A 22,413-nucleotide genomic window follows, 5' to 3' on the forward strand; every position below is an offset into this window, starting at 1 on the left:
TCATTCTCAAACCTATTCAAACCCAATGCCCCATTTTTATAACAAGTATTGTGTAATACTTTGCTATCCTGAAAAGAAATTCAAAGATATTAATTGATTTTTAAGGACCTACACAGTACCTTAACATAAATACAAAGAAGAAATACAAGGAAAGTTATTGAGAATAAAATAATTATGTTTTTCTTTGGGTTAGCGCTTGGTCACAACTAGGCTAGAAGAGCTAACCAAATACTCTGAGACTTGCCCCTATACTTAGAAACACAGTAAAGGTAATGGCTATGACAACCATCTGATACATGAGTGTTCTTTTGCTGAGTTGCATACTACTGATGATGTTGCTCTTAATCTTATGAGGAAGCCTCGGGAAATTTCTGAACAAAAGTGTTAAATATTTTTTGTAATTGATATTTTAGTGGCATTCTTGCAAAATTCAATGTACATTAAAACTATGCAAAAATGCTTCTTGCTTATATGTAAAATGGAATAATGTTGTAGGCTTAGATACCTGTGAACAGATCCTTAACAGCCATGGATGATTGGCGGGATCCTTGAAAGCTGTGAAGTATACGGGCAATTCTTCCCCCTGTGGGATTGCCCTATATGTTACAGAATGTTTTAAATGTGTGGCTTGTGATCATTAAATGCTAGTGTCAATAAGAAAATACACTCTCACACTTTTCTAAAATACCTCCTGAGGAGGCAGTAATACTTCCTTTAAGAGCCATTGACCTAGATGTTTGGTGTAAAAACTGAAATTTTGTCAACGAAATTTTCATACTAAATCAACTCTGCCTTAAAATTTATCTGGATGAACCTTGATAAGAATTCCTCTCTTCCACTCTTTGGATCTCATTTCATGCACTTGCTCCTTCTTAGTCTTCTCTGTCGGCATCAGGCCAGTCAAACTGGGGAGTCAATTTCTTCATCCTCTAGAAGTCCATTAAATCTATAAGCATTGCTGAGAAATCATAGCATAAAGTTAATTTTTCCTTGCTGCCTATTATCAGGTTTCTGTGCCCAACTTCACATTCCATAATTTGATGTCTTCTCTCTGTATTTGTAATTCATCAATGCCTGTTGACCCATACTTCTGATCCACTGTCCACTGCTGATCAATAATCCTTGACCTTCTCAATGCCTGACCAGCTTACATTGAATTTAGACATTTTAGCACCAGGTTATAACTTCTCATACATGCAGGGGCCTTCACGTGATACCTCACTGTTCTTTAGTTCCTTCATTGAGTCCACGCCTGGTTCCACTCTATCTCCAAGGGCTTCAGCCATTACTGAACACACTCTCTCTATCCCTCTCCTTGCTTAGCTTCAGGACTTTGGGTCCTATTTCCTCATCATGCTACCTATGTGCTGGCACAATAAGCAAAAATCCCTTGAAGAGGCAAAAACGAAGAGAGAACACAGAAGAAAAGGAATTGAATAAAAGAATTGTCAACACCCTAAAGCATATGGACAATTAGAAAGAAATGATATTTGAGTGCGATTATCTCCTCAGTGTGCTTCTTTTTCTTCTATCACCCAATAACCCCAATTTATAATTAAACTTCATGAGGATAGGGATTTTGTCTTCTCGTCTATTGTTTGCTATTGAATCACCAAAATTTTACGTGTCTGAACCACGGTAGATGCTCAACATACTTTTGCTGGTGAATGAATGAATGGATGAATGACACCATCATATGAGTAGTAGCTGTAGTAAAAAGTAGTTTGTGTGAAATTGTGAAGTTTTGAATCAAACAGTGAAATGACCTATCAATGATCTTAATTAAAATGGTTAATTCAAATTAGTTAACTACTTTGAAAGTCTTTAAAAACAGAGTAACATTTTCTAGTAACAAATGCATCTCTTTTTGACCAATATTAGCCCCCAAATATATACATACGTATATATGTATATATACACACACATATAGTTATTATAACAATTCTACATTACTATTCTAGAGAATTTGATTTAAAATTTAAATTGTAAGCTTTGAAGAAACATCATTACTCTCCGTGTTTAAATTCTGGACAGCAACAATCAAATAGTTTAATTTCCCAACTTGAAAAATTTCCATTTGTTTATCAATAAATCATTCACTTTAAAAATTTCAGGAATATTATCTTCTATTTGAACCTCAGTAGCAAGATACAGCGCTATGTTTATATTGCTTTGAATCAAACAAGGTCATTTCTCTTCTAAAATTGCCATATTTTGAGCTGTAAAATATGATACATGAACTTATAAAAACACTTTTAGTTATGAGATCTTATTTCTAAAAGTTAAGTGAAACTTTCATATAAAAATATATTTGCTTAATATTTTCAAAAGTGATTTGAAAAATCAAGAGATACAGCACTTAGTATTTAGATGTCATTTCTGTATTACATAACTAATGACACGTAAACAGAAGAAACAAAAGATTTCTCATCTAGTATTGAGTGCTATAATTTGAATATAATAAGCTAATAACTTTCTGGTCTTCTAGTAAATTAGGGAATTCAGAATATTCCTTTTTACAGGAACTATCAGAAGCAGGAGGCAAAAGATGGCAGCAGTGAGTCGTCCCAAGATCTCACACTACACATGCTCCTTTTACTTTATTTTTCAATATTATCTAATTGTGCATTTAATAATATCTTCAGTTACAAATTATTTTAGAAGACTAGAAATCATAAATGTCCCAGTGAAATCAGGCATAGTGCAAATTAAATCAAAGTGGTATAGGCCATCACTGCTTTCCCTAAATACCCTCCTCGCGCATCCTCCTAAGAAGTCTGTGGGTCATATCCAAGGCGAACAATTAGTGAATAGGGTTTGCCATTGCTCATATCAAAAATAACTCTAGAAACTTTAGAAAGTTATTTTCTCAACTCATTCCATATAGTCACAAAAGACATGTATATTTGATCTGGATGGTATCTATGCACGTACTTCAAATTTAATCCAGAGAGTAATTGACCTCCCTTCAATAGCTGCCCCTCATGTCCCAAATGACTTCTTGAGTTAACAGATGCAAACAAGAATACAAGTTAAAAAAAAAAATCCAAAAATGTGACCAAAGCTAAGGTGAAAACAAAGAGCATCCTTTAAAATATAATGTGGCCTAATGGACACAGTGCTGCTAATTTGTCTTTTACCAAGTACTCCATGGTAATTGAACTGCCTTTCTGAGAACTGAAATATAGTTCAACATGTGCTGAAAAATGGCCCTGCAGTGTTTTCTCTTACAAGAGTCAGGAGTATTTTAATATGGAGCCAGCTTTAAAACTGGGAGCCGGGCTAGACAACTACTTTTGGAGGTGAGACCAAGCCTGCATATGCATGTCCAGCTCTGGTGTAGGAGGATTAAAAGCAAACATTGGTTGTCAAAAGTCTTTGCTTAATCTGCTGCTCCTTGCATTGATTTCTACCTATTTAATCTGTCTACAACTTTTCTCCTTTGCTCTTACTTCAAATTATATTTTAACTTACTCCAAAGTATAATAGGGAATAGCCTCGGATAAATATTCAAGTCATTTAACTTTGTTGGATAATCTCTTCTGACACAAAAGAGAAGCACTTTGTTACTGAAAATCATAAGCTCCCAAATCCCTCTGGTTACAATTTCTTGTATTGTGTCATGCTTATCTGTGTCTCAGCTCTGGGGAGGGGTGGAGTGGAAAAGCTCACAACCTCAGACAGTCTGGGACCTACAGCATCAGGGATGGGGAGCTGTGGCATCATTAGAAGAAGCGTTGGCCCTGGCCCCGGGCAGGATGCACTCTGTCTGCCCATGACTTGTAACTGCAGCAGGGGTGAGCCCCGACATGACTTCTGAAACAGAGGGACACAGGTGAAGGCCCAGAGGACTTCTTTTGTACATGACATGGTTCTTGTTTTCTAACAAGACTTTCACTGTTCGCTACAGTGATCCTACTTGCTGTATATATTTCACAGCAGAGAAGTCCCGATGGAGTCAGTGAGCTGTCAAACCACGAGGTGATACAGAAAACCAATCTGAAAATGAAGAGAACAATGCAGGGTGTATAGGAAGACTATGGAGGAAGACGCAGGTGAGGGTTTCCATTTTAGCCTGGAAGGGGGGAAGGGGAGGAGTAGCAGAACGCGGCAGAGGTGCTGAAGTAAGAAGAAGGAAGGGGAGGCGCAGGAGGAGGAGGGGAATTTGTCCTTGCGATCTATTCAAGTTCCAGACTGGACAAGGGTCTTTCTTGCCGGAAGTTTACATACATTCCAGATTCAAAACCAGAGGGATTTTGTTTAACAAGAATGTCTCTCCACCCGCGAAAAGCATGTTTAATATAAGCACTGGAAGAGACAGTAAGATTGGACAGGCGATGTGGGAAGACGGCAGATGGATGTCCTGCCTTCTTTGCTCTAGAACCACAGGATTTGAGAGCGTCCACCTCCATCCAGAAGCATGCACATTCAGCTTGCCCCCCGCCTCCAAGGCACACACCAGCTATTCTAGAACCCCTCCACCCCTGCCCCTTTGTTTGCAGGCTGACATCTGCCCCATCACAATAAAGTGTCAGCATCTTGCACGTGAATGAAGAAACTGGCCCTTTGAGAACCGGTCCAACCCAGGGTTCCAGGCCTTCCCAGGTCCCTTCCAGCTTTCCCCTGGTTCCCAAGCATCCACCCATCTCAAGGCCAGGGCGTGCGTTCCCAAGGATGCTCGGCCCTCTCCCAACCCGCGGCCTCCTCCCCTCTCTCCTGCTGCTGCTGCCGCGAAAACCAGGAGAAGTGGAATGCGCACGGCGAAGCGCCGCGCTCTCGCGGCGGCACTGGGCATGCTCGGCACCCAGGGCAGGTTTGGGCGGCGGGGCGGACGCTTCCTCACTAGCCAGGCGCCCGAGCCGGCCGCCGAGGCAGAGGTGGAGGCTGAGGCTGCCGCGCGCCGCGGGAGGAGCCTCGCCCTCGGCGGCCGCGGCGGCGGCGGCGGCACAGGTGGCGCGGGCCGCGCGCGGGGCGCCGCACGGCGGCGGCCCTAGGCTCGCGCCCGCGGCGGCAGCCGGCCGAGCGGAGCGGCGGGCGCGGCGGCGGCTGCTCTCCGAGCCCGGCCGGCGGCGGCGGCGGCGGCGGCGCCCGGAGTCCGGAGGAGCCCGGAGGAGCCCCGAGCCCGCGGAGCCCGCGGAGCCCGCAGAGCCGGGCAGGGGGCGCTGCGCTCGCCGCGCTCGGAGGGGCCGCCGGGCCGGGCGCAGCGCACTCGCGTCGGGAGCCGCCTCTCCCCCGCGGTGCTCGCCCCTGCTCCCGGCCAGCATCACTTGTCCCGCGGCCGCGCTCAGACAACAAAAGCGGAAGATGCTGCAGTTGGGCAAGGTCAGGACCTTGCCCTGAAGCCGGGCGGCGGCGCGCACGCCTTTCCCCGGACTGAGGAGCTGTCGCTGGTGGCGGGTGCATGTTCGCGAGGAAGCAATCGGGCGCCGCGCCGTTCGGTGAGTTGCCTTCGCTGGGCTTCTGGGGCCAGGCGCATCCTCCTTCTCGGCGTCGTCCTCCTGCTCGCCCTCCTCCTCCTCCGCCGCCGGTGGGGGTTGGTCCTCGGCTCCCGGCCGGCTGGCGGCGGCGGCTGCTGCGCGGTCCTCCCAGCCGGGGGAGGACCGCGATCGCGCCGGGTACCCTCTCGGAAGACGGCTCTCCCTGAAATGGGGGCCAGGGTTAGTGCCTTTCTTGGAGCGGTTACCAAGTGGCTTCTCTGCGTGCTCCCCCTCCCTGCCACCCATCTCCCCCAGAGGAGGCGTATATAGGGCAACACCAACAATAACTGCTCCTCGCCACCCTCAAGAACATCCCCGTTGCATTCATGACGTCCCTAATATACGGGAGAAGACGGGGTGGGGGTGGGGAGGACTTCCCTCTAGTCTTTTGCCCTTATGTTCAATGTCATTACGATGTTTGGCTAGAACAAAATGGAAATACTTAGTCATATGCGTCCATGGCCGTTTCTTCAGTCTCTCGCTGCTTGCCAGACCCAGAGCCCGTTTGGTCTATATTTAGCGGTTTCAGAGGAAGCGTTTTCAGCTCGATTCACAGGTTTCGGGGGCTTCTGAGTCCTGACAATAGATAGCAAGGCTCTGGAAAGCGCCTCCTGAAACCCAGGTTTGGAAATCTGTACGTGTGTATGAGAGATTGCGATGCGATATTTGGGTGATCCGTAATTAATGGCTGAAAGCAAAGCTGCTCTTTTTCGCCAACCTTCCCCTTATTCTGATGTGTAATGTATTTCCATCGATTGCTACTCAGCTGGTTGGAGCCACTACGTTCAGAATTAAGTCACTGGAGAGGTGGTGCAGCCTCCCAGGTCTGTGTGGTGGGAAAACAGCCTTAGGGATTTTTGGGGTGTGTATGTGTGCCGTTCCCACAAAGAACAGTTACTTCCAAAATGCTTAAAGTTGTGTTTCGCTGTAAATGTTAGGGTAGTGAAGGGTGTGGGAAAAGAGGGGCAGGTTGTGGTTCCAAGGAGTTTTTTTCTTCCCTTTCTGTGCTTCAGTTAACTGGTCTAATTTGCTTTAGCTCTGAAAGGTGTTATTAACATGCGTGGCTAATGTTATCCAAAAAAATATGTTGGTTTAGAAAAAGGGGTATGTTTTAAGCATAGTTTCGGGCCTGAGATGCATAGGTTTTCACTTTTAGGAACTATATGACCACTATTTAAGATGCTTGGAATTTTCTGCAACGATTTGCATGAAAATAGGGAGGTGCTAAAACTACCTAAGAGTTCTCTCATTGTGCATCCTCCCATCGCAGCTTAGGCTACTGATGGTAGTTCAGTTCATCTCTTTGCTGTTAGTAATTCACCCACAGGATTAAAAGACTTTAGAGCCGCAACACTTCTAAAATCCCATGGAGAAGTGTTTGATATGACATATCGAATTGAAGGATGAAGCTGTGCCTGATTTCGGGGTCTCGCTCTATGAGAAGTATAACACATAAGGGCAGGCATCCTCACATATGGACCGGATGCTTTAAACTGCCATACAATCTCTTTGCCACATGCAGAATCCATTTTTAATGTTTTGGGGAAATTGTTAAGTGGCTTCCTTACTGGTCTGTGGGTTACAAGATCTCAGGGCTTGAATGAAGATGATTGCATTTGGAGTTTGCTGTTGAAATTTGAGAGGCCTGTAATTATTCAGCTAACAGGTCTCAGCGTTGCAGAAAGAGTAGCAAGGTCTGCACAGCTCGAGTTGACTGAACGGTGTGATTAGTTTTACCAGTGTTGCTTTAGTTTCACCTTATTTACATGCAGAGAACTTTCTAAGAGCACTTTGAACATACTGTTGTGCTCCTTGCATTGTTTTAATATAAATTTTTTTCCAGAAAGAAGCAGTAGGTGATGGAGACGTTCGTTTTTCTCTTTTCACTTTTCATTTGAATCTACTGTTTCCGTTTTAAACATGATTCTTAAAGGGCTAGATATTGCTCTGTGCCCATGTGTGCATACAGAGAGCAGCTGGTGGGCGTGGGAAAAACTACATGTATTATATCTGTGAGTTTTATGTTATATTGTGGATTGAAAATGATAGTCCTTGATTGAATGGCAATTGTAGTAAGTACATGAGGTTGTTGCTGTAATGAAATTGTCATAGTCTTGCAGAAAGGAGTTATTTAATTTGGTGTATGTTTGTGTAGATGTATAACCTAATCATTATAGATGTCACTAATGTTTTCCTTGTTTGTAATAGAAGTCATGCACTGTCAAATTACAGTATTTCCATCAGCTTCACATCTTTCACAATAGAATACAAGCCAATTCTTTCTCCCAGTGAAATGGTTCATCAGGGAGAAAAATGAAATTCAAACGCTATTAGTTGGAAAATGCAATTTATACTTTTGTTAAATAATTTCTAAGGATAATATCACTTTCATAATGACCTTTAAAATTAAAAATGAAGTTATAATATTCACAAATATGACATTACTTTTGACATGGAATTGAATAGGCAGTACTTTTCTGAAAATGCTGTAGAACTTGCTGGTTTCTGTTGTGCTTTCTCAGAGTTCTCTTTTATATAGTATGCACTGATGTGGAATTGTTGAAGACTCCTTCAGAGTGATTTCATCAGGTTGTCCTTACTTCAGAAAACATTAAAGTTACATTTAAAATAATTTATTGTAATTTGTTTGTTGATAAAGTCAGGTATACATTGTATGGACAGTATATCTGGTTATAACAAGCCAATTGAACTAAAATAGAAACTGTTGCGTTTTGAACCACAAAAGGGTTTTTTTCTGGTGATTATCCACAGGAGAAATGAACACCCATTTATGGTTGTTTCTTTGTGTGAACATTATTTTCATCTTTAGTGGAGAATCAGTGATGCTAGTATCACTCTTCCTAAAAGTTTTTATTTTTTTTAATAAAGATCTTTTTTGTAAAAGATGCCACACAGTTAAGAGTACTTAAGATTGAACACCATGATTCAGAGGGTGAGCAACTTCCAAGAGAAGACCAGCAGGTATTTTTAAATCCAGTCCTTCTGTTGAAGGTGTGGTGCAGTGGGTCTTTGCTGGCTGATTTACAAGTCAAAAATACACTTTCAAGCCAAATTCTTTAGTTGGCTTCCACAATGGTTTTTATCATCCATATTCCAAAGGTGTTCTCGGGGCCACCGTACTTGATGGCTTTGCTGCTACATGTTATGTGGATGTGGGTGAAAAGTTAATTCGAGTGGGAACAGTTCATGATACTTGTTGCTGGTTTTAAGTTTAACTGATTATATGCCAAAGCAACAGATTTTTATATTAATGTAAAATATTGAACATGTCATAGATAAATAGTTTCTAACACATTCTCGGCCAGTCTAGCCTACTGATTAATAAACTGCCTGGTTGGGTTTAATGAATCCAATTATATTCACAAACAGTGCCTCTGATGCAGGAAACTCACAGAAATATTTGATCATAGTGCTTTTAGTCTATTAAAAATGTTAAGACTCATAACAAAAGTGTGTAGTTATGACATCTCCAGTGGTTTGTCTTTTGATCACGTAGCAGTTAAGTATAATTTCAAGCTCCGTTTCGTAGTTAATTGATTTGTAGGAAATGTCATAGCTGTATTAGGATATTGAAGTTCTACTCTGTATCAATTAGTTTTTGACTAATTGGAAATAGTGATTAAATAAGTGAAACAGTGCTTCCTAGGAACTTTCCATGTTAGACAAACATTCACCTGTGTCCCTTGGTGAGATTCCTGAAAAGTTATCTGTAACATGAATTACATATATTGAAATTTATTATTCCATTAACCGGCAATTCAGATCAGAAAAATATTTATAGAGAAAAAGTTGGGCTCTGCCTCACAATGAAAAAATATGTATATATAAAATATTGGAATATGTATATTATAGTATAGTGCTGTTTTGAACTCTGCTTCTAGTAGGTGCGGAAATGTGGAGAGAACACTGGCTTTGAGTGAATACCAGCTCTGTGTCTTCTCAGCTGTGTGTCCTAGGCCATTTGTGTCATCCTCAGGTGTTAGCGCAGTTTTTTTCAGCTGTAAAATGGGTACAATAAGACAGAATATTTCAGAAGATTGGTTTTAGGATAAAGTGAGTGCATAAGTGGCTTGTAAATTTTAAACATTTGTGTAAACACAAGAGGTCTATATCTGCATATTAAGATGGATACTTATGCTTCATTTATTTATTATTAAATATGTTATATGGGCCATCACCCTCTCTAACAGAGGCTATTAAATGGATATATTCTCTTAACTGGATATATCTGTCCATTAAATGGATATATCCAAATGGCTGTATCCAATATATATCTATTAAATGGATCTGTTACTCTTATCATAATAATTCTTTTTTTATAAATTTGCATATAAGATACGTCAAGTTTTTTACTCTACAGCGTACCATTCCTTTACATATTAAAATATATAATAGTTAAGCTAAAAGAGAAGTAAACTACATCTTCCAGCACCATTATTAAAAAAAGATTCTAATCTAATAGAAATTTCAAAACTTTGGTACTCTTTATTAGAGGTATATTATTCACCTGATTAAAATCAAATTTTCTACTAAGGTTAATGTTGTACAAAGAATATTATAGATAGTTTAATAAGCATCACTCTCGGTGAGGTCAAATATTATACATCTGCTCTGTTTAGAACCACAGAGCGTGAATCCCATTGTAATATCATTGTGACAAAGGAGAAGAAAACTTAAAGAGCTACATTTGTTATAGAAAGAGAAGACCCACCCCACCCCAACCCCAGTTAAAATCAAGTTCTTGTAAGAAAGTGTGTGCATTGGTACCTTTTTGAAAATAAATGGTCATTTTCACTTGTCATTTTCCTCTTAATAACTTCAGTGAAGTGCCCAACTCCTCTGGGTTTGATTATGACCAGCTCCTGTGAGCAGAACTGTGATCTTCAGCGGCATAATTTTTACGATAAGAATGCCTGCCTGTATCATGGAATTTGTTACAGAGTGTGACCTGTATAACAGGAGACTAATTTATCTTCAGTCAGAAAAACATTTTGACAATAAATGTAGTTATTTATATTCAAATTTATGTCTTGTTGTGGGAATTGCCAATTATAATTTACTGTAGTAAAATACATGTTATAATAAAAGACCTTTCTGGTTTTTGGATCACATAAGTGGGTGAGCCAATTCTGGCTGGTTAAATAACTGTGTCAAAATTTCTGTAAGTTTTGAATGATATGGAGTGTATTACTAATTGGGATGTTTAGTTTATAGCATTGGATGGTGGGGAGCAGTTAATTCTGTCATTGAAATTAGTAAATACATTTAACCTGCATTGATAAGGGCTGGCGTTTTCTCATTAATAACATTTTTTGCTTAATAGATATGATTATCACAACTGTGTTAGAAATTTTATCCAATAGATATGTATTAAGAAAAATACATTTCGTACATGTTTTATATAGTGTATTCTTTTGGCTCAGGAGCCTCTTCATAATCTTATAATACTTATTATAATCTTTTCTCATTTAAATATGAAACAACATAAATCATAGAAAGGTATATATTTACCTTAAATTATAAAATTTGGATTGGTGGTGTCTTTAAGGAACCAGATAAATATCAACCCTCCCCTCCAACCCTTCCAGGTTCTGAAAAAGTTGGGATGTTGGAAGAAAAAAAAGATAAAGGAGTGGCCACTACGGGCGAAATAACAGTTCTGATTAGATACAGCTTAATATGATGCCGAATGACATCCCAGGACGTTGGCCTTCCTCCCCTCCTCCCTTCCCACAGAGACAGAGCTGTCTCTGAGCCCTAGAGCCCCAGCCTTGCTCTCTGTAGGCAGGCGGATTTCCAGAGAAAGAAGGAAGGACCTAGCCCAGTTCCTTCCTTTCTTCTTCAGAGGCAGAGAAAGTGAAGGGCTGGAGAGGGGCCAGAAGGGTTACATTAATTAAGTTCCCTCCACCTAGAAAAATATCCGAAGTCGAGAAAAAGTGTTCCTCATTGATGTGGTTTCTAAGGAATTCTGGTTGTAGAATTTTGGGTATAGTAGCTTTCACAGTGTTTTGCTTAGTAGGTGAGCTCTTTAAATATTTTATGATATTTTTATACTATATCAAGACTTATCGTGGGAGTGTCTAATGCCCTGGCTGATTAATAGGGAGTATGATCTGTGAAGTTCAGCTGATTTATGTATTACCAACTTTAAAATAACTCATTCTCGGTATTTCTTTCCTACTCCCCATGTTAGACTCTGCCAGTAATTGGATGGCCTTCTGAGTGGTAAGAAGTGGGCATAAAAAGGACAGTGTCAAAGTCTGACTCCCCACACCGTATATAAATGAAGATCCCTGCCAGCTATTATCCATAGCACGTTCTACCTCAGTGTAGATACTTAGAGTTTGGCTGTCATTTAGTGTTTTAACTTTTATGGGAGCAATAATGGACACAGTCAAGAAAGAAGAAAAAATTGAATTTCCAAATAGACATGATGTTTTATTTGACTCCAAGCATGACTACTCAACCTAAGAAAAGCTCACTCCTTAAAATAAATTTTATTCTTCTTTCTCAAGTACTTTATTTGGACTTTCAAACCTTAGAGTAGCATAGCAGTCATTACCTTCAGTAACACAATAATTTAACTTCCAGGAGGCGCAACTTCTTTGGCAGCAAACCAAGTCTCCCAAAGCTAAAAAATCTCAAATTCAGTCTTTCGTCTCTAACACTGTCCTCGCTGGTGCCAAGTGTGGTTTTTTTGGAGTCACCAGATGAGGAGGTACAGGAGTTTTCCAGAAAGGCAGACAGGAGAAATGACTATCATGTGAAGAGTCACAGAGATAGTAGAAATCATCTCACATTTACCCAAGATGTGGCACATGGTGCATCAAGGCTGGAGCTGGTAGCATATGGATGAGACTCTGGCTTGAGATAGGTTGGAAAAGAATAATAATGTTAAATCCATCATAGGTGCATAGATGTATTATGGCACCTCTATCCAAAGGAAAATTATGCAGCTATGAGTTATCTTTTCAAAGAATAGTTAATTCAATGGAAAGTATTTGTGATACTGAAGGTTAACAAGAAATTCAAGGCAAAAAACTATATTGAATATGATACCCAGCACACATACCCCTATACACACATAGGCAGACACAAGACCATAGTGTTCATGGCAAGATTTCAAGTGTTTTATTTTTATATGTTATCTTTCCACCAAATATATCATGGTTTGATGTGTATTACATCACTACGGAGAACAAAAAAGCATGCTTTTAAATTTTTAGAAGAATATTATATATTTTCTTTGGGATGAATTTCATTAATTAGTTGAATACATGACTGAATTAACAAGGTTCATTCTTCATGGAGTATGTGTTACACAAATTCTAACCAGTGTCATACCCAGAGTTTCTCTGTTTTAAATTTGGGATGTATTGAGTAGGTTTAGTGAGTTACTGTCTTCCTTAGAACACTATAGCATGTTAGTATGGTATTTTTCTCTTTTTCAAATAGTGTTTCATTATTTTTTTTCTGTTTTCAAAAGTACTGCCTACTCATTAAAATTTTGAAAATATAGAAATGATAAAAAGAAGCTGAAGTTCATACAGGATCTCAAGCCCCAGAAATGACTCTGTTTTTAGCATAAATGCTAATCTATTCACATTTTTAAATTTAGAAGATTTCTCATATTTTGCTTTGTTACTTTTTAATATGTAAGGAGGCTTTTAATGGGTATTCATTTTTAGTGTTTGTTTTTCATACTTTGGTATAACATCATTTGCTTAAATAGCTCACTATTTTTGGAGATTGATGGCATTTTCATTTTTTGGCAGTATATTTGATGCTGTATTTACACCTCAATAGTTTTCATCTGGGTCTCTAGATTACTTCATAGAGCTGGTAGTTTTCAAAGCTGTTGATATATGTTGTCGAGTTGTCCTTCAGAGAAGTTAGATAATTTCTATTTCTCTCAGCAAGGCAGGAGTGTACCAATTGCCCCATGATTTCAACACTGGGTATCATAATTAAAAACAACAACAACAAATTCCAATTAGATAGGGGAAAAATTGTGTTCCTCTATGATTTAAGTTGCTTCTCTTTGAATATGGCTAAAGTTAAATATTACATAAGTTTATGACGCACTCCTAATTCTTTTGTGAGTTTTCTTCTCATATCCTCTGCACGTTTCTCAATTGGTCTCTTTGCTGTGTTTCTTACTGATTTGTATTATTTGTCTATAATAATTACATTACCCTTTGTCATGATTTATCAATTTATTCCTCATTTTATTAATTCTTATTTTTAAAGCATAATTCTAACTCTTGTAGTTAAATGTGTCCCCTTTTCCTAGGAGGGTTCTTCTTTAAGGGAGCATTCTCTGCTCCCTGATTTTGTGTGTCTGAGTAGTAGGTACAGCAGTGGAGAAAATGGTGGAGGGAATACTTAATAGTTGTATCCTCACTTGACTGAGTTCATATCTCACCTTTTCCGTTTCTTTTTAGGCAAGTGGATAACTTACTACTGGGTGTCATTGTTGATAGAGGGGAATTAATTCCTGTCTTTGGGTTGTGAGGGCAAATTAAGCGACCATGGTCCTAAAATACGTGGCGGAAAGCCTAGTATGTTAGTGAACCTCAAACCCCTTATCTCTTTCTACTTTTAAATAATCAAGATGACATGTCCTTTTCTCTAATTCTGGCTTTTGCTTTCCCCACATGAAGCATAATTAGGCACCTGCACAGGCTCAGGGATCTCTGTGAAAGTCAAGTTGTCTGTGACAGTCTGGGGCGCACAGGTGCAAGCTTGTGTATATGCTACGGTCACTTTGCTGTGTGTTTCGGGTTTATTGGGAAGAGTAAGTTAGGATGCCATTTAGGCACATAGATGATTTTCTATACACCACCCCCCCCCCCCCGAACCTCCCTCGAGTGCATAGACCTTTTTCTCTGATCAAATAGGACCATGTTTCTCCCCACCCCCACCCCATGTTGGTAATCTATCTTTTATTTTTATCATTGATCCTCAAATCCTACAATAATGGCACATAGTAAACATCTGTTAATCATTGTGGGCTATATGTACACTTTTGTTTTCATTGTCAAAAATGGCTCATGAGGGGCTGGCCCGGTGGCACACAATTAAGTTCGCATCTTCACACCAGCAGCCTGGGGTTCGCTGGTTCGGATCCCGGGTGCAGACATGTCACTGCTTGGCAAGCCACGCTGTGATAGGCGTCCCACATATAAAGTAGAGGAAGATGGGCACGGATGTTAGCTCAGGGCCAGTCTTCCTCAGCAAAAAGAGGAGGATTGGCAACAGATGTTAGCTCAGGGCTAATCTTCCTCCCAAAAAAAAAAAAGGGTTCATGAGCTAAAGTTTGGTTGCTTTTGGTTCATTTTGGGTGCTAGTTGCTGCACTACTCTGGAGGGAACACTGGATTAGGATTCAGAGTTCTGGGGTCTGAATCCTGCTTGACAGTAGCTTTCTCTTGTGACTTTGTATTTGTGCCTATTTGGTCCTTTGCTCATCGGGATCAAAATCCACAGTTTTTGTGAATGTGATATGACAATTTATATAAAAATGCTTTGGGAAACATAATCATAACAAGCATTAAAATATAAAATATGTTCTCTGGAACTTTTGATGTGCTTGAAAATAGGCTAAATTTTTTGATATGAGTTGAAGTTAGAAGATTTTCTTGTCTGTAAAACTAAATCTCTGACCTCTGTTACTAATATGGTTATAAAATGCCCAAGTCCTAATGATTGTAAAGCTGTTGCTACATTCCACACTGTTGAATATTGCCTCCAGGAAGAATTCTCCTTTATCCATCAGTGGAAATAATTCCTGTTATTTCTTTATACCATTTCAAAAATTATGTCATACCAAATTGGCTCCAAAAAGCTCTCTCTATCTTTTTCTTTTTTGCACCGATATTTGCTGCTTAAAAGGGAAGTAGAGTGAAGCCCTACTGTTGCTCAGAGATTGAAATCTGTACACATGTCTCAGAATATTATTTTCTCTCCTGGTGGGCTGCCGAGTCTGGCACCTGGAGGGCTTTATCAGAACAGTTTTAGAAGTGTGAACTGTAGCTGGCTTCCATTTTTTGAGCATATTTCCTTAAATACTTTGAACAGAATTTCAGAGAATTCTTCTCACTCTAACTATAGTCTGCCAATAGGAAGAAACCATGTGTAAGTTATGGAAAAAAATAATAATTTGTTCGCTGTTCTCAAACTTTTGAAGGAAGTAAAGAAGGGGAGTTAGTTTCCCTCAATGAGTACACTGCTTAGTGAGTAGCAAATTTTAGGTACTCAAGAGGAGATGCTAATCCTGGTTTTGCTCACTGCTTAAAGCAGTTTCAGATATGGTGCTTTTTTTCTTTTTCTTTTTTTTTTAAGATTTTTTATCTTTTTCCTTTTTCTCCCCAAAGCCCCCTGTACGTAGTTGTATATTCTTCATTGTGGGTCCTTCTAGCTGTGGCATGTGGGACGCTGCCTCAGCGTGGTTTGATGAGCAGTGCCATGTCCGCACCCAGGATTCGAACCAACGAAACACTGGGTCGCCTGCAGCAGAGCGCGTGAACTTAACCACTCAGCCACCGGGGCCAGCCCCCTGGTCCATTTTTCTTATAAATCTCAAGTTGTTCTTCAGCTTAGGGAAATTCATGTGATAAATCATATGATGATTCCAAATTTCCTATTTCAGCATGGAGAGGATTCATGGGGTGCTCTTAGCTTGTACAGGAAAACCCCAGAAAGCAGCAGAGTGTGAGAGGATGAGGCAAGAGTTTGGCTGGGGCAAACTGATGGTCGGTGGCATCCCTTCTTCCTCCAGAAATACAGAGTCTGGACACAGAAGACTGAGTATGTTCTGGTGAGCTCTGAAAGAGGGGGGGTTGGAGTTTGGTAACACCTGGGAAGTAATGCAGAAATTTTAAGACATGAGAAGGAGCAGGTAGCTTAAACTGGTTTTGCAACAGAACTTTTTAAGTGGGCTGGTCGATTGTTCATTGATTAATCCATTCAGTCAACAAACTGGGCTGAATATAAACTTTGAAGTAGTGATAAGTTATAAATAGTAGGAAACAACGTTCTATTCCAGAGCCAGATAATCTTCCCTCCTGTGAGTGGTTTAGCCATTTTCTCTAGTTGAAGAGTAGCTACTTATATTCTTTTCAGACTTGAATTTCAACCTCCAGTGGCCATGAAGCCTTATTTACTGTCACATCTCTGAAATACTTCCCTTTCTCCCGTGTGTGTGCCAGTTCATTAAAATGCATTAATTGCTACTAGGACTCGAGCTCTTTCAGTACTAAACATAAATACTTTACATTTACACAGTCTAATAATATGATTTTATGTGGCTTCCTAGTGGCCTGACAAATTATGCATTTTACAATAATGGTTAGACCTACGGAATGGCAGGTGATACAGAGCTGCAAGTGGGAGAGCGGGTGACAACCTGATAAAATGCTATCTTGAGTTGAACAGGGTGTGGGAGGAAATATAAGCAAAGTTATTCCTCCAAGTTTTATAGCATGTTCATCATTACAAGTACTTTCCCATATTTTATCTTTTGAAACTGAAAATAAGAATTTTAAAAGCAACATAGATTTTTGAACCAATAGTAGATTTTGGCATGTTTTCTCCTCAGAAGCTCCTTAGGTGATATTCATCTGAGTTTAAAGATACATGCTGACCCAAAGAAGATGCTCTTTAAGTCAGGTCTTTTCACAGGTTCTCTCAATGTCTTTTATGCTCACGCAGGTGTATTTGGTGCCCATTGCCTTTCCTCTTTCTTCTTCTTACTTTTTAAAGCAAATTGCTTTGTGGACTACGAAGGAAAATTTTACTTCTTATTTGTTGTACCTTACTAGTTTTCAATGTGTATGCCCATGATTTCCATTAAATAGCTACCCACATACTATAGGAGTAATTTTAATTTTTCTGCTGAGTATTTTTCCTGTAAATAAGGCATTATTACCTATAAGTTTACTGCTGGTGTATCTTTGAAGATAGGTAGCACTAGGCATTTGGTGAAAGGAAAGACTGCTTCTCCATCCATTACAAGGCCATGAGAAGGACATTCAAGGCAGGTGGGTCATCCCAGTATATGCACGTGGTACTCAACCCTTTGCAGTAATACTGTCACCACATGGGAAAGTTTGCTGTCATTGTATCCAGGAGCTAAGCTTCACGTGCATATCAAGCTAAAAAATATAGATGCGATGTGAGATTTCTGGTGTTGCAATGTGCAGATGTGTGATGTCATAGAGAATATCGTACTGTCAGAAAAGTTTGTGAAGCTGTTTGTGCATCACCAGGAAGAGATGGTAGAACATTTTGACAACAGGTCTATGGGCTGCTCTATAGCACTGACAGGATAATGAGTACCATGCTGAATGGTGTAAATATTACATAAATCTGAATGTAAGAACATGCCATGTTGCCCTCAATCACAGAAGTTAGGGAAGGTGTGTTGGATGGTATGTCTGTTGTGATAGTGAAACCTGACTTTGGAAGGACTTTACTAAATGAAAACACTACACTATAAGAGACTGTCTTGGTCACTCAGGCTGCCATAACAAAATGCCCTAGACTGGGTGTCTTAAACAACAGGCATTTATGTGTCAGTTTTGGAGGCTGGGAAGTCCAAGATCAAGGTGCCAGCTGATTAGGTTCCTGCTCTCTTCCTGCTTGCAGATGGTCACCATCTTTCTCTGTCCTCACAAGGCCTTTCCTTGGTGCGTGCATCTCTCTCTCTTCCTCTTCTTATAAGGCCATTAATCCCTGCATGAGGGCCCCACCCTCATGACCTCATTTCACCCTAGTTACTATAGAAAGGCCCTGTCTCTAAATACCATCACATTAGATGTTAGGGCTGCAGCATGTGAATTGGGAGGGCAGGAGAACAAACATTTAGTCTGTAACAGAGACCAAGGGTAAAACTAGCAAGGTCCCAGCGCCGAGGAAGGACCAGCTCTAGTGGAAAATTTGGGATGTTTGGTATTGAATTCGTCCCTAAATGAATGGGAATTACTAATCAAGAATGTGAGTCGTTCTTTAAGGTATTTTAAATTATTCTTTGGAATACCACAGTTCTTTTTTATAGTTATTTTTTGAAATTACATGAGTGCTTCTGATCTTGGTTGAACCTCCCACTTCTTCTCATGCTGATCCAAGCCGCCATCATCTCTCAGCAGAATTTCTGCAACAGGCTCCTGGCTGGCCACCCTGCCTTTCCTCAGCTTCCCTGCAGCTTGTCATCCCCACAGCAGGCAGAGGGCTCCCTCTGCATCCACTCACATCTTGCATTTGCTTATAACCCTGGCAGTGACCAACAGAAAAGGTCCGACCTCTTCCTGTCTTATCTCCCCTGGCCCCCGCCCCTGGTCTTTGGCTATCTTCCTGTCTCTCCTGATCATCTTGCTGAAGCAGACCCTCTCTTGGTAGCTTTCCTAACAATTACCCTGTTTTATCTTCTTCATGACATGTATGAGAACCAGAAATCACCTCATTTATTTGTTGTTTTGCGTATTATTTTTCTTGTCTGCCTCCATTAGAATGCAACCTCCTTGAAGGTTCGTCATTAAAGTGACTTTACAATTCATCCTATACTGAAATAGTACACATAGGAACTCATGAGTATTAATGCATGCCTGGCTTCTCAGTAGATGCCGTATATAGGATAAATTTTTAATATACGATAATCATTGAATCATATCACAGATATATGTTGAAATAGGAAGACCAGACAGAAGACAGATAATCTATCACTGAATGGATGTCAGAGATCAATATGATGATGAGTGAGTAAGAGCTGCCTGCGTTTCCATGTGTAGAGCTAATACGTGCTTTCGCCTATCAAGTCAGCCATCATGTGATTTCCTGGCATCCTCAAGGACAGCAGGTTGTTTTTCAAAGGCAGATTATCTCATAGTAAATGGGAATACAGATATGCCAGACATTTTGCTGCGGGAGGATATTAAATTTACTTTAAGAACAAAAAATAGAGCTGTACCAACTTTGTGTTTCTATGGAACAATAATCGTCTTCTCAGAGAAAAATAGAAGACTATGAAAGACAGGAAAATGCTGATTTAGATGACAACTTTCAGGATATTCTTTCATGAAGACATTATTTTAAGAGAAAGTAGTGGTGAGTATAGGCAAATTGGAGAAAATGATCATATATGATGATTAGAGGTAGATTTATTTTCTCAGGGTGAATTTATATTGCATTTCTTATATTTAGATTGAAGATACCATGTATGATTTGGAATATCGTCAACTGAAAGAAAAGTAAATTATTTTAAATTACTACAAAATCATCTGAATGTAATTTTGGCATAAGACCTCGAATGCTATATGTTGGAAATGCAGTGATTTGTTTTATAAAGAATAAATATAAATATGTAAGGGACGTGGGGTTTGTTTGTTTTGTTTTTTAACTGCTACATAATAAAATATCAAAAGCCAATTGATGTGACTTCAAGTATGGTATTTTGGTAGTTGCGTGTTTACTTTCATTTCATCTCACGGGCAATATCTATAACTCAGAGTTCATATTAACAGAAAAAGAAGAATTTGCTTTTATAAACTTTTGTATCTCATGTTTGGACTCTGCTATCACAAAATCCCTTTTTATTTAAATTACCTACATCTTTAGTTAAATTTAGTGTCTTTCGAATATAAAACCTGCACATAGAAAATGCTTGAAGTTACAGAACTAGTGTCATTAGATTGTTCCTCTTACATAATATGAGATTCTAAGGTGGCTCCCTTTGATGTTTAAATTTTTGCTATCCACTCAAGCAATAGTTTGGATTACATTGTTTCTCTCTTGGAGCATTGTATTCGATACATATTTCTGAATATTTAGCTTTTAAATCGGTCTGTAAATCGTGTCTTAAAATCACTGACACAGTTTAGTCGTGGAGAGCATTTTGAGGGTTTGTAAGTGAAAATGTGTCATCTGCGTGCATGCCCAGATGCCGGTCACCTCCTGAGCTCAGTGGAAGGCAGTGTTCTGGCTCCTTATCACAACATTCAACTGCACTGTTGACATTCAGCGTGCTGTCTAATAATTTCAGCATTTGGCTTTAAGTCCTATGAAAGAGGAAATGGGACCCTTAGCTGATTGTTTACCAAGGGGAATGAATGTCTTGAAAAGGTTTTTATTTGAGAGTCATTCTGGGAATTTGAAAAATACAGATCCAGGCCAACATTACTATGTTGTTGAGAGTATAGTCATGCACTACATAAGGACATTTTGGTCAATGACAGACCACACATATGACAGTGGTCCCCTAAGATTAGTGCCGTATAGCCTAGGTGTGCAGTAGGCTATACTGTCTAGGGTTGTATAAGTACACTCTGTGAAGTTCACACAACGACGTGATTACCTCACTGCATTTCTCAGAACATATTCCTGTTTTTAAGTGATGCTTGACTGTATTAGGTAGGACCATGTGCAATTGCTGGCAGGCAACCATATTTGACCTATAACGATGGCAGTGTAACCCTAATCATTAATCTCATTAGTTGAGGAGCTAATTAATAATGGCAAAATGACATTTATACGTTTTTCCACCCTAGAACTCACCATTTGGTGGGTTAATAACAAATAAGAGATTCAAATTCTCTTATGTTTTCAAGTACTAAGGGAGATGTGCCAACTCTTAGGCCATGGGGGAAACCATTGATTGGATTAAGGTTGGCAAGCCTGGGAATAATTAACTTCAGTCCCCAAGAAACTTAAAGAACTGTCAGCAGGTATGTTTGGCCCTCAGGAATGGGATGCAGTCTGTCACTCTGCCATAAGTGCTACTTTTCTCATCTTCATCACTGATTCTGTCTTTCCTGGTTTTGTTAGCCTAGTTGTAGGGTTATAGCTTTGGTCTTTAAATTACATAGGACTTATTTAAAGGACAAGTACTTTTAATGTTCTGATAGTTTCATGAGACTTTTCTAAGTTTCAATGATGTTTTGTTTTTGTGCTTTAAAATGTCATCTGATCATTCTGAACGATATTAGAATCCATATTAGAATGCCATTCATTTATATAATTGAAGCTCCTGAGTCTTGTCCAGATTTTTACTTTAGACTGGATATGCTGGCAATATTAAGTTGGGGGCTTTCAAATATAATTTAGTTCCCAAGAATATAAATGAGCATTTCATAAAAATTGTCGATTAAAAAATCTAGTATATACCCTTGAATAAGATGTGTTGAAAATAGCAGTTGACTTTTGTAGCTTCCTCCCCAAAGTCTACAGCCCCAGTCTACTCTTAAAAGAAACATTAGACAAATCCCAAATAAGGAAAATTCTACAAAATGTATGATCATCACTCCTCAGAACTTTCAAGGTCATCAAAAACAAGGAAAGTCCGAGAAAGCGTCAGAGCTAGGAGGAGTCCAAGAGAACTAAAGTAGTGTGGTATCCTGGATGGGATCCTGGAACCCCTAAAGGACTTTAGGGACAAATTAAGTAAATCTGAATAAAGTATGAACTTTAGTAAATAATAATGATTCAACACTGGTTCACTAATTGTAACAAATATTTCATACTAACGTAAGATGTTCTTAATAAAGGAAATTGGGTGTAGGCTATATTGGAATTCTCTATACCATCTTTGAAATTTTTGGTAAACCTAAAACTATCCTAAAAGATAAAGTTTATTTTTCATATCTAATTTTTTTTTTAAAGATTTTATTTTTTTCCTTTTTCTCCCCAAAGCCCCTCAGTACATAGTTGTATATTCTTCGTTGTGGGTCCTTCTAGTTGTGGCATGTGGGACGCTGCCTCAGCGTGGTTTGATGAGCAGTGCCATGTCCGCCCCCAGGATTTGAACTGACCAAACACTGGGCCGCCTGCAGCGGAGTGCGCGAACTTAACCACTCGGCCGCGGGGCCAGCCCCTTCGTATCTAATTTTTAACAGTAGAAGTTTTTAAAATGCCCGCTCAATGTT

General features: G+C 39.6%; 2 protein-coding genes across 8 annotated transcripts in view; one reads left to right on the forward strand and one right to left on the reverse strand.

Annotated features, from left to right (window-relative positions):
* Positions 1-397: 397 nt before the first annotated feature.
* On the reverse strand, positions 398-6,058 carry LOC138919756 (dapper homolog 3-like). The gene is made up of 2 exons (XM_070246042.1): positions 5,920-6,058; positions 398-5,640 (listed from the first exon to the last, which is right to left on the reverse strand). Exons 1-2 carry the CDS (start codon positions 5,925-5,927, stop codon positions 4,179-4,181), a joined length of 1,470 nt encoding a protein of 489 aa, XP_070102143.1. The 5' UTR covers positions 5,928-6,058; the 3' UTR covers positions 398-4,178.
* The window catches only part of CTNND2 (catenin delta 2), an 888,536-nt gene continuing 871,425 nt past the window's right edge, over positions 5,303-22,413 (forward strand). For 4 of the 7 annotated variants that reach the window (XM_023625841.2, XM_070246034.1, XM_023625845.2 and 1 more), the window contains exon 1: positions 5,303-5,438. In XM_023625841.2, coding sequence (XP_023481609.1) covers positions 5,402-5,438 — 37 coding nt within the window. In that variant the 5' untranslated portion in view covers positions 5,303-5,401. The remainder of the gene's footprint in view (positions 5,439-22,413) is intronic. The other 3 variants (XM_070246038.1, XM_023625842.2, XM_070246033.1) reach the window with 3 other exon arrangements.

This window comes from Equus caballus, chromosome 21, assembly GCF_041296265.1.
Source record: "Equus caballus isolate H_3958 breed thoroughbred chromosome 21, TB-T2T, whole genome shotgun sequence".
NCBI lineage: Eukaryota > Metazoa > Chordata > Mammalia > Perissodactyla > Equidae > Equus > Equus caballus.